General features: G+C 38.2%; 1 protein-coding gene across 5 annotated transcripts; it reads left to right on the top strand.

The window, feature by feature from the left end:
* The first annotated feature begins 734 nt into the window (after window positions 1-734).
* Window positions 735-18,845, top strand: LOC117488075 (titin homolog). Of its 5 annotated transcripts, XM_034136810.1 has the most exons (32): window positions 735-863; window positions 954-1,055; window positions 1,135-1,237; window positions 1,345-1,466; window positions 1,628-1,698; window positions 1,782-1,907; window positions 2,066-2,161; window positions 2,277-2,408; window positions 2,495-2,623; window positions 2,726-2,763; window positions 3,151-3,191; window positions 10,191-10,293; window positions 10,400-10,515; window positions 10,722-10,792; window positions 10,871-10,996; window positions 11,177-11,272; window positions 11,394-11,525; window positions 11,607-11,735; window positions 11,838-11,875; window positions 12,293-12,327; window positions 12,448-12,550; window positions 12,657-12,772; window positions 12,979-13,049; window positions 13,128-13,253; window positions 13,434-13,529; window positions 13,620-13,748; window positions 13,834-13,962; window positions 14,065-14,102; window positions 14,517-14,557; window positions 14,640-14,840; window positions 17,527-17,574; window positions 18,261-18,845. In XM_034136810.1, exons 2-32 carry the CDS (start codon window positions 1,001-1,003, stop codon window positions 18,524-18,526), a joined length of 3,123 nt encoding a protein of 1,040 aa, XP_033992701.1. In that variant the 5' UTR covers window positions 735-863; window positions 954-1,000; the 3' UTR covers window positions 18,527-18,845. The 5 variants fall into 5 exon arrangements, with proteins under 5 accessions (XP_033992701.1, XP_033992702.1, XP_033992699.1 ...); XM_034136811.1 differs by lacking the exons at window positions 10,191-10,293; window positions 10,400-10,515; window positions 10,722-10,792; ... (14 more) ...; window positions 14,517-14,557; window positions 14,640-14,840 and adding exons at window positions 3,274-3,533; window positions 3,600-3,731; window positions 14,897-16,373; XM_034136808.1 differs by lacking the exons at window positions 10,191-10,293; window positions 10,400-10,515; window positions 10,722-10,792; ... (14 more) ...; window positions 14,517-14,557; window positions 14,640-14,840 and adding exons at window positions 3,274-3,731; window positions 14,897-16,373.
* The last annotated feature ends 1,329 nt before the right edge of the window (window positions 18,846-20,174 follow it).

Genomic DNA, 20,174 nt, shown 5'->3' on the forward strand with positions numbered 1-20,174 from the left:
AATGGGGTCCCCTAGGGGTCCCTGCAAGGGCTCTCGCAGTCTAGCAGTTATCCCATGTAATCAGTTTATTTAAATACACATTCAATAATTACTTCACACATGTGGTGTGCTCATAGGTGTTTTGTAATACACAACAATGAATATGAATATTGTAAATGCATCCATGTAGGTGAGAAGAAGTACATTTACTCACTGTACTTAAGTACAATTTTGAGGTTTAACAAAATGCATCTCTAAAAATTAAACTAGTGGACTAACTAATTTTATAAAAAGTAAATTATAACTTTGTTTGTCTACAACAGTAAAAATGTTTCTTGAAGCAATAATACTATCTATTCATGTCACATATAAACATATAATTATCTGGGACCATGTTTCTGCACAATGATTATTTTACTTTTTACACTTTAAGTACATTTAGCAGATACTACTTTTGTAAGATTTGATGAATGCAGTAATTTTACTTGCAATTAAGTATTTTGACAATTATGTATTGGTACTTTTACTCGAGTAAAGCATCTGGATACTTCTTCCACCTCTGCATGTATGGTCTACAAAAAGAAACGTCTCCACCAGCAGCTGAATATGCTGCGTTCAAGTCCTCCTGTAAAACAAGAAGAGAAGACAGAGAATAAAAGTGGTTTATGATTTATCTTAAGGTAAAATCAGTAAAGGCAAGGGCAACTATATTTTATTTCCTTGTCAGTCATGTGAGCCGTGTGTGTTCTCAAAACAACATTTGTCCGACACACCCTGAATGCAGCAGGACATTTTTATTGGAAATAGAAAGAGAAAGTGACATCGTAGAAACACGTCGATGATAAACGGAGAGATGAACATTTTGTCTGCGGGAATTTCTGAAGGTAGGCTCATTATTTTTTCTGCTTTGTGTTCCTCAATGAAACAGTTGTGTTTGATTAATTGTCAACAGTTAATTGTCAAATGATTTGCAGCTGGCAGTGTATGAGTGGACTGATACGATCGTCAAAAAGGAATCAATATGGATTTCATAAGATATGGTCAACAAAAGGTCTCCAGCATGTTGTACCCTCCTGGTAAGATATAGGCTATGTGCCGTTTGTTTATAAACTTACAATTTACATTCATAGCGTAATTAGCATTTTCCTCCAACAGCCATTAAGTACCATGGCTTGGTAAACCAAGGGTCAACATGTTACCTGAACAGTGTGCTGCAGGTGCTTTTTATGACCAAAGACTTCAGAGAAGCTGTGGAAAGGTGTGTAACAGTCAATTTCGTGCCGTATAATGCTTTTAAACAGTATTTGGATTATCCAGTACACTTTTGTTTTTGTATGTGTTTCTGTTTTTTTTTACTTTGTGCAGGCACATCAGTGATAATCCTGACTCTGAGCATATTGATCTTCAACTTGAATCCCTGTTTGGTGACTTAAAAAGTTATCCAGCGTACACCTATAAGATCACAAAGAAGCTGGGCATCAACAAGGGTACAGTATGATACCACACAGAGACACAGAGCCTTTAAAGAGGCTAACTATTTGGGAAATGTGATCCATTGTTTAGTATCCAATATCTAAGAATATAAATCAATAGCTCATTTTATTTTGTAAAATAAATATTCACTGATTTCTGCTCTTTTCCCCCTCAGTTTATGAACAGCAGGATGCTGCTGAGTACTTTGAGAAGATTTTAGCTAAGACCAGTGATGATGCATCGAAGGTAAAGAACTCACCACTGATATATACTGGAATCTGTACATTACAAGAAAAATACTTCAAATACAAGTATTTTTGTGCTTTCAGATTTTTCACGGACAGCTGACACACAAGACCACATGTTCATCATGTGGTACCGAGATTGATGCTGCTGGGCCATTTTGGAATCTTACTCTTGCATTGGAGGATTCCTACAGTCAGAACTTTAGCGTGGTAAGAATCTGACAACCTGCACATTTTAAAGCATTTTTCTGTTGCGTGGAATTAACCTAATATGCCATTTCCCTTAGACCACAAAACCCATTAAACTGATGAGGAATCATGTCACAGAACTAACTTCAGACACAAATGACATGAGTGCTTGTTTTTAGGTGAATGGCATTGAGAAGTATTTCAGAGAATCGTCTCTCAACGGAGAAAACCAGATGTACTGCGAGAAATGTGATGACAAGTCTGATGCCACTACTGTGAGTAATAATAACGACTTGTTTTTTAATTTATTTAGATCACATTACAGTGTACATACAGAGTTCATGGTGTTATAACTGCATTATAATACATGCTGGGGACCTGTTTCTTTAGAAATGTGTAATAAATCATCATCCGGAGGTTTTGATGCTGCTGCTGAAGAGGTTTGAGTTTGACTACTATTCTATGAGATATGTCAAAATCAACTGCACTGTGGACGTTCCCTGCACCCTACAGATACCAGAGGTATGTTTGTAGTATATTTTACTTTTTCATCATGACATATTTCATTCCTGAGTCTCATGTCTGTCATGTTTTCCACTGGTGATCAGAATCAGCCCTATGAACTGTATGCGGTGGTGGAACATTCTGGAGATCTCAGTAGTGGACATTACATTGCCACAATCAAATCTGAGGATGATGGGAGATGTTACAGCTTCAATGATAGCTGCGTCACAGAGGTAAGACGGATCACTTTAACTTCAATGGTGTCAAGACTTACATATACCGGTCTGAAAAACCAAATTCATAATTTTATGTTTGGTAATTGTTTTTATCAACAGCTTCACTCCCAGCCATTCCAGTTGGATACATTTCAGAAGTACGTTTTTAAATTTTTTATTACTACAGCTTGATGCAAAAATAACACTCCTTAAGCATAACAGCAGATTTGAGCTCCCACTCTCAAACCCAGTTTGTCATATTTCCACCCTTACTGATGGGTAAAAACAACGACATTTAATTTACAAATATCAAGTGTATCTCCGAATATCTACAGATATATCCACGCACAGACATTTATCCATACGGACATGCATGCACCAATGCATGTATTATTTTTTCAGTATCTGCCTAAAAAAAATAAACCTAAAATAAACAATTTTTGCAAGACAGAAAGCCCCTGTGTAAAACACAAGCTATACATTTGCATATGCATACTTTTTTATTTGATATTGACCTGACTTTTCTTCCACATTCCTCTCAATAGTTCCACCAGCGCTTATCTTCTGTTTTACAGAAAAGAGAAAGGTAAGATAGCAAACATGTTCATTGCTTACTGATGTGCACTGTTCAGATTTCTAACCTAAACTAATTTACACTTTTCTTCCAGTGTCTGCTGCAGGTACTCAGGTCTTCAGAGAGAGATCTACTCCTGGAGGCTCTCCACTCTCTACCTGTGAGACCCAGGACCAGAGTGAGAAGAGAAAGAGAAAGAGAGAGGAGGAGGACGAGGGGACAGCAGAAAAGGGCAGAGACCCTGCAGTCACTGCTTTCATCAACAGAGATGAAGGAACAGGGTTTAAAGAAACAGACAGAGTGAAGTCTATACAATCAGGGCTATCACCTGACATCTCTAATGTAGAGTCTAAGGAGGAAGGAAATGACTTACATGTAGAGTCTAAGGAGGAAGGAAATGACTTGCATGTAGAGTCTAAGGAGGAAGGAAATGACTTACATGTAGAGTCTAAGGAGGAAGGAAATGACTTGCATGTAGAGTCTAAGGAGGAAGGAAATAACTTAAATGTAGAGTCTAAGGAGGAAGGAAAGGACTTACATGTAGAGTCTAAGGAGGAAGGAAATGACTTGCATGTAGAGTCTAAGGAGGAAGGAAATGACTTGCATGTAGAGTCTAAGGAGGAAGGAAATGACTTACATGTAGAGTCTAAGGAGGAAGGAAATGACTTACATGTAGAGTCTAAGGAGGAAGGAAATGACTTACATGTAGAGTCTAAGGAGGAAGGAAATGACTTACATGTAGAGTCTAAGGAGGAAGGAAATGACTTGCATATAGAGTCTAAGGAGGAAGGAAATGACTTACATGTAGAGTCTAAGGAGGAAGGAAATGACTTAAATGTAGGAAAATCTTCAGAGAGATCTGAAGAGAGTGTTGACGATCAGCACAAGGACAGTGTGGGAGTAGGCGATGTTAGCCATTATTATTACCCAGGAGTCAGTGACAGGCTTCTTAAAAAACTAGATGAAAGCAGAGATGCACAAAGGAGGGAAAGGGATGTAAAGACAGGCAAGACTGGAAGAGATGAACAGTCAGAACAGAGCGGCACATCCTTGAGAATAAACCTTTCCATGGACACAGAGCACCATGGACATGAAGGATTAGGAAATGTTAAACATGACAATCTGGAGGGGCAACAGCAAATGCAGCAAGCTTATGGCCCTAGTGTGGAGCAACAGGGAGATGGGTTGAGGACAGAGAAAGATGTTGAGGTAGATAAGAAAGGAAAACCTGATCCATCCCCTCTGATAGAGGATAGAAGAGTTGATGGTCGAAAACAGAACATGTCAGAAGACCTTCAGGGGTTTGAAGCTAGAAAGAGAAGGGAGGATAGGAGGGATGTAGAGGGAGCCAAGGAACTAAAGAGAGGAGATGACAAACAAAGGACAAAACCTTACCTTTGGGAAGGAGGAGAGGATCAGGACAGGAGAGGGTTGGATGGTGTTAGACAGGACAGACAACAGCAGAAAACAAGTGTTCCACAAGATCCTAAAGATGTTGATGAGGAAAGGCCAGCTAAAGAGCAGGAACGTAAACCTTTTCCAAACAGAGGGGGCTCTTCTCGTAAACAGTTAATTGTGAAAACATTTGAGGAAGAAACTAAAGAAACCCCCTTTGGTACACAAAGAAGTATTGAGACGAAGATCACTAGAATAAAGACCAGGGAGAAACAGGAGCGCTTATCAGAGAGTTTTTCTGATATGAAGCTGAGTGAGCCACAGAAACAAGGGACCAAGAGACACAAAGGCAATGTGACAACCAGTGCAATCCATTCAAATGCAGAAAAAAAAGCAAGAGTCTCTGACACACAAGAGCAGGGTGCTGAAAATCAACCTTTCATTGAAAAAATAGGTGATGAAGAGATTAAAAGTAGAGGCCATCATGCCCAACAGGAGAAAAACAGAAAAGGAAAAAAAAAGAAAACAACTTCTTGTTGTATCCCGTGCAAACATGCAAACCAGACTTCAGAGTGAGATTGAGACAAAATGCTTTGTTCATTGTTCAGTGTGATTAAGTGCAACAGAATATAACAACAAGCAGAAGGGAAATGAATAGAAATATAAAGGCACTATTTCACAGTGTACTTGAATCTCACTGAGACTCAATGATCATACAATGTTTTTCTTTTACTACAATTCTCTGTCCTGTTAGGTTTTGTTTTGAACGTGTTTAATTCTTCAGAGATTTATGAATAGATGACACTAAGTGTAAAATCTAATGTGATTTCAGACGAGACATTGTATAAGAAAAAGATTTTCACATAAATATAAATCCATGTATCAATAGTATTTCATTTGTGTTTGTTTTCTTATTTTACTGTTAAGTACTCTATCTTAAATCAATAACGTTTTTTGACGACTACAGTTATAAACTATTGCTGCAATGCCCTCTGACAAATGTCGTGGATGCTTTTTTCAACCAAACTATTGTAGTCCTTTGTGACACTTGTAGGAATTGCTGATGATTTTAACAAATAAAAGAGATATGTGAAAGACATGCTTGTACATGCACTGTTTTTGTGGAAAGTTACAGGTTATGATGCTGCAGAGATTCCCTCATACTGTCCCATACAGGCTTATCTTTAAAACAATTTTATAAAATCACAAAAGACTTTGTTCTTCTTTGACAGTGAAACCAAAGAAAGAAAAACGTCAGGAAGGTCAACAGCAGAGGGATCTATTTAAGACAATAGACATACAAAAGATAATATGTAAATAATGTTGTATTGATTTTAATTTATAAGATATTTATTATTACAAGATATTTCTTGTAATGACTTGTACCCCCGCCTGTGATATGGTGAAGCAGCGTTCAGTTGTTATGCTCCAAATATCTGGAACTAACTCCCAGAAACCTGCAGGTCCGCTGCAACTCTCACTACTTTGAAATCCAGGCTGAAGACTTTGCTTTTTGCTTTGCTTTTAATTGAACTATTCATATCTTACACTGCACTGTAACTTTTATTCATGTATTTAGTCTTTTAATGTTTATTTTATTATCTTTGCTTTTTAATGACTGTTTTCAAATGCCATTTTCTTAATGTCTTTCATTTTTGTAAAGCACTTTGAATTGCCTTGTGTTGAAAGGTGCTTTATAAATAAACTTGCCTTGCCTTGATACTGTCCCCATTCCTGTTCTATTGTTTATTCTCACCTGAGATCATATGATCAATCCTTTGAAAGAACACTTCGTACCAGGAAATATATCCCAGATATATGAATGCTAACTCATTGTTAGTCAGAGAGAGGCTGATCATACATTGAATAATCTGGCAGCTAGCCTCCACCCTGCCCTAAAAGACTCAGTGTTCTCTTTTATTTTCACTTTTAGTCCGAAGCACATTTTGGGGAATTCACGTGACACCGACAAGATAAAACATACACGTTTTTCACTCCATTGAAGTTGCATCTCATTTACTACGATATTTGGTGTTGCCTATGTGGAAGCTGTGTTGTATTTTGAACAATTGTAATATACTAAGTGTTCCATATAAATCTACATGCTGACATATTGTTAAAGTAACTGATTATAAAGCACTTCATACAGTGGTGCATTATGTCTGTGCAGCTCCTTGTTATCCCAAGTGTGGTGAAAGTATTGTTCATAGTGTAATGTTCCACAATAGGAGTCTGAAACAGGCCTCAAGTTCTTAGGTTTAATAGCTCCTTTGGTCATACAAATACAGGTTCATAAAGGTTAAAGGTTCAACGTCACTCTTGTACTCCACTCACTAACTAATGGCGCGTTTCCACTACAGCGCGGAGCACGGTTTAAGAGGGCTGTGCAGGAAATCAGTCAGATGATTCTCAAACAGCTTTTTAAAGGTTGAAAACACTCCACAATGCCTCAAGGGAGTTTGTTGCTTACATTTGGATCCAAAAGAGTGAATCACACAGGTCAGAGAAAAGCTGCTGCACTGCCCTCTGCTGTGGGGATTTTGCACCTGATACCTGATGCCACATTCACCATTGGAAAGTGCAACCTGTTACCCTTGTCTGGCTGCATGTAGTTATCTAACTTCATGACTTGAGTGAAAAATATGATATGTATAAAAAGATAAAAAGATGGTGGTGTAAAATAAAATGAAGGCGAAGCTCTTCCCCACTGAAGCAAAATGGAAGCAAGAAAAATAAACGTAACAAAACTTCTGGGTGTTCTTCACATTTCTGGGAAGGGCGTACAATTGCTTCAGATTCAGATTAATCAAAATGCAGGAAACTCAAGTTGTTATTTTACAAGAGTGCATATTGAGGTGCTCCACTCGTTTGTGTTTATTTTGTATTTGTATTGATGCTTATTGATAATCACAAGTCGGTTAGAAATACAGTAGCAATACAGTATGGGAAGTTCTGTAATAATGCAGGTTTAGTTTTAGTTTTAGTGTCTGTTGGTAGAGCTTTTTTGTTTGTTTAGTGTGGTTTAGTCTATTTTCTGATTTTGGATATAATCAAAAGTTTGCTTTTGCACACTAGAGTTATAAACGTTTGCTTTAGATTTAATGTTTCTCACTTTCAACCAAACTATTGTAGTCATTGTTGTCATTTGTAGGAATTGCTGATGATTTAAACAAGTAAAACATATATGTGAAAGACAAGCTTGTACATGCACTGTTTTTGTGGAAAGTTACAGGTTATGATGCTGCAGAGGTTCCCTCATATTGTCCCATATAGGCTTGAGATTTATAAAACAATTTAGTAAAATCACAAAATACTTTGTTCTTCTTTAACAGGGAAACAAAACAAAAAAAACTTCAGGAAGGTTAACAGAAGAGGGGTCTATTTAAGCCAACAGACATGCAAAATATAATATGTAGTAGATAATATGATATCAATTTTAAATGACCTTTAAAATGTCTTACCTTTTTTAGAAATAATTGTTTTTTCGTCTGATGAATCACGTTTTCTTTAGATCATGTGGATGGCCGGGTGCGTGTACATTGCTTACCTGGGGAAGACATGGCACCAGGATGCACTATGGGAAGAAGGCAAGCTGGCAGAAGCAGTTTGATGCTCTCGGGCCTAGGCAATATTCTGCATGGATACCATGGGTCCTGCCATTCATGTGGATGTTAATTTGACTCGTACCTCCGACCTAAACTTGTTGCAGACAAACTCAATCCCTTCATGGAACCGTTATTCCCTAATGGCAGTAGCCTCTTTCAGCAGGATAATGTGCCCTGCCACACTGAACAGATGGTTTAGGAATGGTTTGAGGAACACGACAACCAGTTGAAGGTGTTGACTTGGCCTCCAAATTCCCCAGATCTCAACCCAATCGGTCATCCGTGGGATGTGCTGAATAAACAAGTCCGATCCATGGAGGCCCCACCTCGTAACTTACAGGTCTTAAAGGATCTGCTGCTAACGTCTTGGTGCCAGACCCCACAGCACCCCTTCAGAGGTCTAGTTGAGTCCATGCCTCGACGGCTCAGGGCTGTTTTGGCCACGAAAGGGGGTCCTACACAATATTATGCAGGGGGTCATAGTGTTGTGGCTGATCAGTGTAAGTGTTATACAATAACTCTGGTGTATATGGTAAAAGCTGCATATGTGAATTAAAATGTTTATTGTAATGCACTACACATTTAAACTTACATGTGGCTCATGTTCAGTTAAAAGGGGGTAAAGGCTAATATCTCATGACTTATTTTCACCAAGAGATTAACATTGCATGATTTAGTTTTTATTAGAAAGGCAAACAAATGCAAAGGATGGCAAATGTTTTATTTGTGAGATAAGAGCTTAATCTTTTGTTTTCTTTTATAGCTCTTATTGTTGGTTTCGTTGGTATAACATCAGTTGGAGAGAATGGCCATCATTCAGCTATGTTTTTAACACATTAAATGAATGTTAATGCTGTGACTTTGTTGGATATTAAACAACTTTTCCAGTCTTCAAAATCAGATTAACCCAGCCCAAAATACAGCACAGGAAGAGTATTCACATACATGCACTCTGGGAAACTTTATTTATTGATGCAGTTATTAATCATGAACTATTATTGGACAATCCATGGTAAGGAAGCAGCCTTCAGTGGCAACATTACAAATAGTGCATTCAATTACATAATGAGAAAATGCATAGATATTTCACAATATACATGAACAACAGTAAACATGTTACTTGAAGCAACAATACTATATCAATGTCAACTATATATAAATATAATTATCTACACACATTTTTCTGCACAATGATTATTTTAATGTTTATACTTTAAGTACATTTTGCTAATAATAGTTTTGTACTTTTACTTAAGTAAGATTTGGAGTGCAGGACTTTTAATTGTAATTTATATTTTGAATTAATTTATTGGCACTTTTACTCGAGTAAAGCATCTCGATACTTCTTCCACCTCTGCATGTAGGCTATGATCTCCAAAAAGAAACGTCTCCACCAGCAGCTGAATATGCTGCGTTCACGTGCTCCTGTAAAACAAGGAGAGAAGAGAAGAAAAGTGGTTTATTATGTATCTTAAGGTAAAATCATAGACTGTACAGTATATATAAAATAAAATGCCGTAATGCCGTAAGGGTAAAATCAGTAAAGGGCAACTATATTTTATTCCCGTGTCAGTCATGTGAGCCGTGTGTTCTCAAAATAACATTTGTCCGACACACCCTGAATGCAGCACGACTACATTTGTATTATAGAAAGAGAAAGTGATTTTTTACGGAGAGACATCGTAGAAACACGTCGATGATAAACGGAGAGATGGACATTTTGTCTGAGGGAATGTCTGCAGGTAGGCTCATTATTTTCTGCTTTGTGTTCCTCAATGAAACAGTTGTGTTTGATTAATTGTCAACAGTTAATTGTCAAATGGTTTGCAGCTGGCAGTGTATGAGTGGACTGATACGATCGTCAAAAAGGAATCAACATGGATTTATATAAATCCGGTCGGCAGTTTGTCTCCAGCATGTGGTCCACTCCTGGTAAGATATAGGCTATGTGCCGTTTGTTTATAAACTTACAATTTACATTCATAGCGTAATTTGCATTTTCCTCCAATAGCCATTAAGTACCATGGCTTGGAAAACCAAGGGTCAACATGTAACCTGAACAGTGTGCTGCAGGTGCTTTTTATGACCAAAGACTTCAGAGAAGCTGTGGAAAGGTTTGTTACAAAGTCCAACTTAATGCCGTATAATGCTTTTAAAATGGATTGAGATTATACAATTCCCTTTGGTGTCTCTTCACCGATATTTCTTAACTTTGTGCAGGCTCCCCAGTGAAAATACTGAGCATATTGATCTTCATCTTCAATCCCTGTTTGGTGTCTTAAAAAGTCGTACAGCAAAAACCAAAGACATCACCAAGAAGCTGCGCATCCAAGAAGGTACAGTGTAGTAGAGACTCAGAGCCTTTGAAGAAGCCACCTTTGAACCAAACACAGAATTTGGGAAATTTGATCAGTTAAGATTTACATGGCAGTCTGCTAAAATAATAAGCTCCGCTGAGAGAGAATATCAGTCTATATATGGTCCTTTAACCCCTTGTTTTGTCCAAACAAATACACACTGCTTTCTGCTCTTCCCCACTTAGTGTGTAAACAGCAGGATGCTGCTGAGTACTATGAGAAGATCTTGCGTCTGACCAGTGATGACGCATCAAAGGTAAAGATCATTAATGTTAAAGGGAGTGTGTCTAATGAAAGATATTTGTTTAGCAGTGTCTGCATTTTGGGCTTTCAGATATTCCACGGACAGCTGACACACATGACCAGATGTTCATCCTGTGGTACCAGGACTGATGCTGATGAGTCTTTTTGGCATCTCCCTCTTGCATTGGAGGATTCCTCCAGTCAGAACTATAGAGTGGTAAGAATCTGACAACCTGCACACTTTAAAGCACTTTTCTGTTGCCAGGAATTAACCTAATATGCTATTTTCCATCAGATTGTTTTGTGATATATCAAAAACTGTAAACCCATGAAGCTGATAAGGAATTCTGTAACAGAGCTGATTTCAGACACAAATGACATGAGTGCTTGTTATTAGGAGAAAGGCATTGAGGAGTATTTCAGAGAATCGTCTCTCAACGGAGAAAACCAGATGTACTGCGAGAAATGTGATGACAAGTCTGATGCCACTACTGTGAGTAATAATAACGACTTGTTTTTTAATTTATTTAGATCACATTACAGTGTACATACAGAGTTCATGGTGTTATAACATCTTGATAAGACATGTTGGGGACCTGTTTCTTTTCTTCCAGAAATGTGTAATAAAGCATCATCCGGAGGTTTTGACACTGCTGCTGAAGAGGTTTGAGTTTGACCACTATTACAATAGATATGTCAAAATCAACTGCACTGTGGACGTTCCCTGCACCCTACAGATACCAGAGGTATGTTTATATTTTACTTTTTCATCATGACATATTTCTTTCCTGATTCTGATGTCTGTCATGTTTTCCACTGGTGATCAGAATCAGCCCTATGAACTGTATGCGATGGTGGAACATTCTGGAGATCTCAGTAGTGGACATCACAGTGCCACAATCAAATCTGAGCATGATGGGAGATGGTACAGCTTCAATGATAGATGTGTCACGCTGGTAAGAGTGATCACTTTAACTTCAATGGTGTCAAGACTTACATATAAGGGTCTGAAAAACCAAATTCATCATTTTATGTTTGGTTATTGTTTTTATCAACAGCTTGACTCCCAGCCATTCCAGTCGGATAAAGTTGAGAAGTACGTTTTTTGTTTTTGTATGGCCACAGGTTGATGCAAATAAGTCCTCCTTAAGCCTAACTGTAGATTTTTCCCCCCACTCTCAAACCCAATTTGTCATATTTCCACCCTTAGTGATGGGTAAAAACAATAAAAAAGCAATATAATTTACGAATATCAAGTGTATCTCCAAATATCTACAGATATATCCACGCACAGACATTTATCCATACAGACATGCATGCACCAATGCACTCCTTTATATATTTTAATATTTGTATGTATATATTTTCAGTATCTGCTAAAAAAAAGAAACCTAAAATAAAAATGTTTTTTGCACAACAGAAAGCCCCTGTGTAAACGCAAGCCATATATTTGCATATGCATACTTTTTTATTTGATATCGACCTGACTTTTCTTCCACATTCCTCTCTCTAGATCCAGCAGCGCTTATCTTCTGTTTTACAGAAAAGGTAAGATAGCAAACATGTTCATTATGCTTACTGATGTGCACTGTTCAGATTTATTATGCAGCGTTTGTTTATAGACATACAATTTACATTCATAGCGTAATTTGCATCTTCCTCCAACAGCCATTAAGTACCATGGCTTGGAAAACCAAGGGTCAACATGTTACCTGAACAGTGTGCTGCAGGTGCTTTTTATGACCAAAGACTTCAGAGAAGCTGTGGAAAGGTTTGTTACAAAGTCCAACTTAATGCCGTATAATGCTTTTAAAATGGATTGAGATTACACAATTCACTTTTGTATCTCTTCACCGATATTTCTTAACTTTGTGCAGGCTCCCCAGTGAAAATACTGAGCATATTGATCTTCAACTTCAATCCCTGTTTGGTGTCTTAAAAAGACGTACAGCAAAAACCAAAGACATCACCAAGAAGCTGGGCATCAAAGACGGTACAGTGTAGTAGAGACTCAGAGCCTTTGAAGAAGCCACCTTTGAACCAAACACAGAATTTGGGAAATTTGATCAGTTAAGATTTACATAGTAGTCTGCTAAAATAATAAGCTCCGCTGAGAGAGAATATCAGTCTATATATGGTCCTTTAACCCCTTGTTTTGTCCAAAGAAATACACACAGCTTTCTGCTCTTCCCCACTTAGTGAGTAAACAGCAGGATGCTGCTGAGTACTATGAGAAGATCTTGCGTCTGACCAGTGATGACGCATCAAAGGTAAAGATCATTCATGTTAAAGGGAGTGTGTCTAATGAAAGATATTTGTTTAGCAGTGTCTGCATTTTGGGCTTTCAGATATTCCACGGACAGCTGACACACATGACCACATGTTTATCCTGTGATACCAAGACTGATGCTGATAAGGCTTTTTGGCATCTCCCTCTTGCATTGGAGGATTCCTCCAGTCAGAACTTTAGCGTGGTAAGAATCTGACAACCTGCACACTTTAAAGCACTTTTCTGTTGCCAGGAATTAACCTAATATGCTATTTTCCATCAGATTGTTTTGTGATATATCAAAAACTGTAAACCCATTAAGCTGATAAGGAATTCTGTAACAGAGCTGGTTTCAGACACAAATGACATGAGTGCTTGTTATTAGGAGAAAGGCATTGAGGAGTTTTTCAGAGCTTCACATTTGAACGGAGGAAACCAGATGTACTGCGACCTGTGTAGAGCCAAGTCTGATGCCACTACTGTGAGTAATGTGTACATGAACTCACATTACATTACACTGGGTTATAACAACATGATAATACATGTTGGGGACCTGTTTCTTTTCTTCCAGAAATGTGTAATAAAGCATCATCCGGAGGTTTTGACACTGCTGCTGAAGAGGTTTGAGTTTGACTATTCCAAGAGATATGTCAAAATCAACTGCACTGTGGACGTTCCCTGCACCCTACAGATACCAGAGGTATGTTTGTTTACACTATATTTTAATATTTTGCGACACATTTATTTGTTATTCCTGATGTGATATGTTTTCCACTGGTGATCAGAATCAGACCTATGAACTGTATGCGATGGTGGAACATTCTGGAGATCTCAGAAGTGGACATCACATTGCCACAATCAAATCTGAGCATGATGGGAGATGGTACAGCTTCAATGATAGCTGGGTCACGCTGGTAAGAGCGATCACTTTAACTTCAATGGTGTCAAGACTTACATATAACAGTCTGAAAAACCAAATTCTTCATTTTATGTTTGGTTCTTGTTTTTATCAACAGCTTCACTCCCAGCCATTCCAGTCAGATAAAGTTCAGAAGTACGTTTTTTGTTGTTGTATGGCCACAGGTTGATGCAGAAAACACTCCTTAAGCATAACGGCAGTTTTTTCCCCACTCTCAAACCCAGTTTGTCATATTTCCACCCTTACTGATGGGTAAAAACAACAAAGCAATATAATTTACGAATATCAAGTGTATCTCCAAATATCTACAGATATATCCACGCACAGACATTTATCCATACCGACATGCAGGCACCAATGCACTCCTCTATATATTTTAATACATATATATATATATTTTCAGTATCTGCTAAAAAAAAAAGAAACCTAAAATAAAAATGTTTTTTGCACAACAGAAAGCCCCTGTGTAAAACACAAGCCATATATTTGCATATGCTTACTTTTTTATTTGATATTGACCTGACTTTTCTTCCACATTCCTCTCACTAGATCCAGCAGCGCTTCTCTTCTGTTTTACAGAAAAGAGAAAGGTAAGATAGCAAACATGTTCATTGCTTACTGATGTGCACTGTTCAGATTTGTCACCTAAACTAATTTACACTTTTCTTCCAGTGTCTGCTGCAGGTACTCAGGACTTCAGAGAGGAGTCTACTCCTGGAGGCTCTCCACTCTCTACCTGGGAGACCCAGGACCAGAGTCCAGCTGAGAGGAGAGAGAGAGAGGAGGACGAGGGGACAGCAGAAGAGAGCAAAGACCCTGCAGCCACTGCTTTCATCTACAGAGATGAAGGAACAGGGTTTAAAGACAAAGACAGAGTGAAGTCTAGAAAATCAGGGCTATCACCTGACATCTCTAATGTAGAGTCTAAGGAGGAAGGAAATGACTTGCATGTAGAGTCTAAGGAGGAAGGAAATGACTTGCATGTAGAGTCTAAGGAGGAAGGAAATGACTTACATGTAGAGTCTAAGGAGGAAGGAAATGACTTGCATGTAGAGTCTAAGGAGGAAGGAAATGACTTGCATGTAGAGTCTAAGGAGGAAGGAAATGACTTACATGTAGAGTCTAAGGAGGAAGGAAATGACTTGCATGTAGAGCCTAAGGAGGAAGGAAATGACTTGCATGTAGAGTCTAAGGAGGAAGGAAATAACTTACATGTAGGAAAATCTTCAGAGAGATCTGAAGAAAGTGTTGACGATCAGCACAAGGACAGTGTGGGAGTAGGCGATGTTAGCCATTATTATTACCCAGGAGTCAGTGACAGGCATCTTAAAATACTAGATGAAAGCAGAGATGCACAAAGGAGGGAAAGGGATGTAAAGACAGGCAAGAGTGGAGGAGATGAACAGTCAGAACAGAGCGGCACATCCTTGAGAATAAACCTTTCCATGGACACAGAGCACCATGGACATGAAGGATTAGGAAATGTTAAACATGACAATCTGGAGGGGCAACAGCAAATGCAGCAAGCTCATGGCCCTGGTGTGGAGCAACAGGGAGATGGGTTGAGGACAGAGAAAGATGTTGAGGTAGATAAGAAAGGAAAACCTGATCCATCCCCTCTGATAGAGGATAGAAGAGTTGATGGTCGAAAACAGAACATGTCAGAAGACCTTCAGGGGTTTGAAGCTAGAAGCAGAAGGGAGGATAGGAGGGATGTAGAGGGAGCCAAGGAACAAAAGAGAGGAGATGACAAACATGCACAAAGGACAGAAACATCTATGACAAAACCTTACCTTTGTAAGGGAGGAGAGGATCAGGACAGGAGAGGGTTGGATGGTGTTAGACAGCAGGAAACAAGTGTTCCACAAGATCCTAAAGATGTTGATGAGGAAAGGCCAGCCAAAGAGCAGGAACGCAAACCTTTCCCAAACAGAGGGGGCTCTTCTCGTAAACAATTAATTGTGAAAACAGATGAGGAAGAAACTAAAGAAACCTCCTTTGGTTCAGAAAGAAGTATTGAGAGGAAGATCATTGGAATAAAGACCAGTGAGAAACCCGCACAACAGGAGCGCTTGTCAGATAATCTTTCCGATATGAAGCTGAGTGAGCCACAGGAACAAGACTGTGGCTCATTTTGGAGATACATAGGTAATTTATTCAAAGGCAATGTGACAACCAGTGCAATCGATTCAAATGCAGAAAAAAAGCCAAAAGTCTCTGACACACAAGAGCAGGCTGCTGAAAATCAACTTGCAACGGGAGAAATAGGTGAGGAAGTGATTATTAGTAGAGGTGATTATGCCCAACAGGAGAAAAACAGAAATGGAAAAAAAAAGAAAACAACTTCGTGTTGGAAACTGTGGAAACAGGCAGACCAGACTTCAGAGTCGGAGCAGCAGAAAACAGGTTTGAAATCATTTAAATGTATACTCCCAAAAATATCGTTTAAAACTGGAGAGATAAAAAAATATGCATAAATAAATGAATGTTAACTAGGTAAAATAAGATATGAATGAACAACAAAAATATGAATGAATAACAAAAATAGCAAAAATCTCGCCTGGGCAGCAAATTGGTTAATTCAGAACACGTGACACGTTGTTAGTGAAGACCGCTGTCAAGGATTTATTGACCATTGTTAAGGACGCTCACATATGCAGAAAGAAGTCCGGTCGATTTAACTGTTTTTCAAATGTAACAGTTTGAAAACCTTCGTTTTTCCGCTGTCTACCGTGTGAGACTAACATGGAGGATTTTAACATTACTTTTAATATTTGGAGAGCACAGTAATTTGGAGGAATGATTAGTGGATGATGAGTCCCCGGTGAAGAAAAGAAAAAGATTTCGCTGCTTTTTTCGCATCTAGACCACATTAGACCAGGTCCTGATCCAAAACCACTATACCTAGACTCATCAAATCTGGACTGGATTATCCCAGAGAGGCTCAACATTCTTTATAGCACAGTTTTAGATTTGTGAAACCTTTGTTCTACTTGTGAAAATGCAACTGAGGGAAATTAGATTTTTCAACATTTGTATTGAGAAAGTCAGTGCAGAAGTCCAAGTCTATCCATTTCATTTCTCGTCTGCATTATCATGTCTTCTTTTTCACTTCAAAACAAAGTAGAAAAAAATCTTGGTTAACATGGTAATGCACTCTTGAAATTGTTGTTTCAAAAGACGACTGTTTTTCTTTTACTTTTCCTCTAACTGGCCACACTCGATCTCTCCTAGTGCTTCTGCCAGTTACCTCCGACTTTATCCGGAGCTGTTATTGTGGCCTTAGAAGAACCATAATTCAGCCATTAGTGTGCTTGTTCTTCATTTGAGCTATAGGCCTATACTAAGACATTTTAATCTTTTTATTTTGTTGAATATAGAATAACATCAGTCTTATTGTTTTAGGTCTTCTATTAAACTGGCAACCAATGACAGTGCATGTCTCATTGACACATTGAATGACCGTATTTTGCTATGTTGCTGTGTGCATGAAAAAAAAGCATAAACTAAACCTGTCCATCATCCAGCATCATTGTAATTTTCCCTCAATTTGTTTCAGCTGCGAGACCTTCAGCTGGAGAGACAGCTCAATACACCATGGTAGACGGTGGGTGCACACTTGATTTTGGTTTGTGATCCCCGTGGATCAGTCACTTATCAGATTTTACTAGGAACCCAGACTCTGACTATAAAACATACATGCAATTTACTTCATGATGAATATTTAGAAAAGGCTTTACATGTTCTAAATAAAGTCTAGGCTATAGACCAATGTAAGAAACCGATAAGTGCTGCATTGTTTTTAAAGAAATAATTTGACACTTTGGGGAAATATTATTTTTTGGTTCTTTCTTTGCCTTATACGAAGAGAAAGATACAATTCTGATGTTGAGACATTTCAACCTTTTTTTCTCAATCAATATTTGCATGTCCCATCATCAAAGCAGAAGATGTGAGAGGTTTATTTAATTGCATTTGGAGAAAACAAATTTGTAATTGTTAGAAGCCCTTATTATTTCAGATGTGCTTCGATGGCAAAATGATCAATCCACTATTCCCAAAAATAATTAACAATTTCTGTAAAACACAGAATATGCATCAGGTTTGTGTTATCCCAAATTATTAAACCAACCTTCCACGGACCCACATGCAGTTAAACTAATGCAATACACATACATGTACATTGAAAATAAGGAAGTCACTGTGATAGAAAATAAAATATTTGTTTAGAAATGTATCAAGTTGGCTTCATGGTATCATCAACACTTTCCTCATTATTCCCTCCTTCCTCAGGTGAGCACTTTGTGGATAAACATAGAACCGAGCTGATCAACAGAGTATGCTGCGTTGCAGACATTTTGGATAAGCTCCTTGAGGAAAAAGTCATGATACAATCGAGTTATGATAAAATCATGGCAATCCGGACCAATCAGCAGAAGATGAGGAAACTCTTCAATGGTCCCCTGAATGCAGCAGGGCCTTGTGGCAAAGAAGTCTTCTACAGAATCCTTGAGGAAAAGGAGAAATTTCTCATTGATGAGCTAAAGGGAAAGAAGTGAATGTTGTAGAGAAATCATTTTTTAGACTAAACGTACATTGTGCCTCAAGAAAACAAATGACTGAAACGATTACAATGGGGAAATAGTCATGTAAATGTCTCTGTAGGGGTTCTATAAAATATAGCTTTTGCACCTTCATGTTTAATCATAGCTCTTGCCCTTACACTTGGACCAGTCATATTTTTTTAAATGTATACGTTTTCCTGTAAGGTTAAAACCACATTCAGCAAACCATGTAAGTCCTTCATGTAATGTAATTGTTAAGGAATAATTCTTCTAGATATCTAACCTTTTGCTCTGTGACGTTTTATGATCTACTCTGACGTCTGTTATCTCCTTTAAGGAAAGGCATTGGTGCCATATGTGTTGTTGTTACCAGTTTGTGACCGGTCAACTTGTCTGGCACGAATGGTAATTGTTGTGAGAGCGCTGAGGCACTTCTTTATCGGTGTTTGTGGACTCTAAGGTGTGAAATCTTTGAGGCCATAAGTGTTGGACGCAAGTGATTCAGTGTTCCCAGCTGTTTAGTCTACTCCTTCAGAGATGTTGATTACTCTCTGTGAACCAGTTAAAAGGTCTAACATAGAGAGAGGCTCTTGAGAATTGACGTGGCAACTCTCCCGTGAAGTCAGAACCTCTGACTCTTTGACTTGTGATGTGAATCCTCCGGCCGATACTCTGAATAAACCCATCAGTGTTTGACATCAAAGATCCAGCTCTCACCGTGTCTCCTTCCTGAGTCGGTGACTCCCACTGCATTGCTACACAGAAGTTTCCCCCACAGTAATGATGTAAGAAATGGTTTTGCGTTCTCACCTGACATGTAATGTTTTAATCCAGCAAATCCCAGATGGATTGAGTCTGCTTTGAACCTATTTTTTATAAATTAAAGGATGCTTGATCATGAATGATTATCCTTAGGTTTTGCATGCAGATTTTATCTTACATTTTTGTCTTATGTGTTAAACGATTCTATTGTTGTTTTTTCCCTTATAATAATGATAATATGTTTACTTTTGGAGGCCAATATTTTCTATTTCGAAATACATTTTCAATAAACTCTTATAAATATTATACATGTCGAGTGAATAGAGTGTTTGAAAAGTTGAAGCAGACATAATGATGTAATGAAGTTAACAGATTTAGGAACGTCATTTTCCTCCTAGATTTAAAAAAAATGTTTACATTATTTTTATCATTTATTAAACTCTGATTGTTCAGACGGATACTGGGAGAAGGTAGTATTCTTTTGACGTTATACACAAACGTTGCTTTATTAAAGGTGGGGTAGGTAAGTTTGAGAAACCGGCTCGAGATACACTTTTTGTTATATTCCATGGAATGCTCTTAACATCCCGATAGCAATGAATATCTTAAGTGCTTTGACAAAAAATCCATAAAGAAATGTCATCTGTGGAAGCCGTAATACTGTAAAAAGTACGACCAGTCATTTTAGCCGACCCGGCTAAAATAACTGGATGGCCTACCTGCCTGTCAGCCTTGGTTGAAGCAGACCACACACACATTCCTCACACACATTTGAGAGACATACCTCCAGTCACTGTGTCCTCTGGCAGGATTCAAAGCCTCGTCTCTGTGTTTTGAGGCGATGTCCTTTCCCACTGGACCGTCTTCATGGCACATAGAT

Source organism: Trematomus bernacchii, unplaced genomic scaffold, assembly GCF_902827165.1.
Source record: "Trematomus bernacchii unplaced genomic scaffold, fTreBer1.1, whole genome shotgun sequence".
Classification (NCBI taxonomy): Eukaryota; Metazoa; Chordata; class Actinopteri; order Perciformes; family Nototheniidae; genus Trematomus; species Trematomus bernacchii.

Coding starts and splice junctions, on each gene's coding strand:
- LOC117488075 (XM_034136808.1), top strand. CDS start 1,001: ATGGATTTCATAAGATATGGTCAACAAAAGGTCTCCAGCATGTTGTAC. Junction 2,162..2,276: donor ACAAGTCTGATGCCACTACT/GTGAGTAATAAT, acceptor CTGTTTCTTTAG/AAATGTGTAATAAATCATCA. Junction 3,192..3,273: donor GTTTTACAGAAAAGAGAAAG/GTAAGATAGCAA, acceptor CTTTTCTTCCAG/TGTCTGCTGCAGGTACTCAG.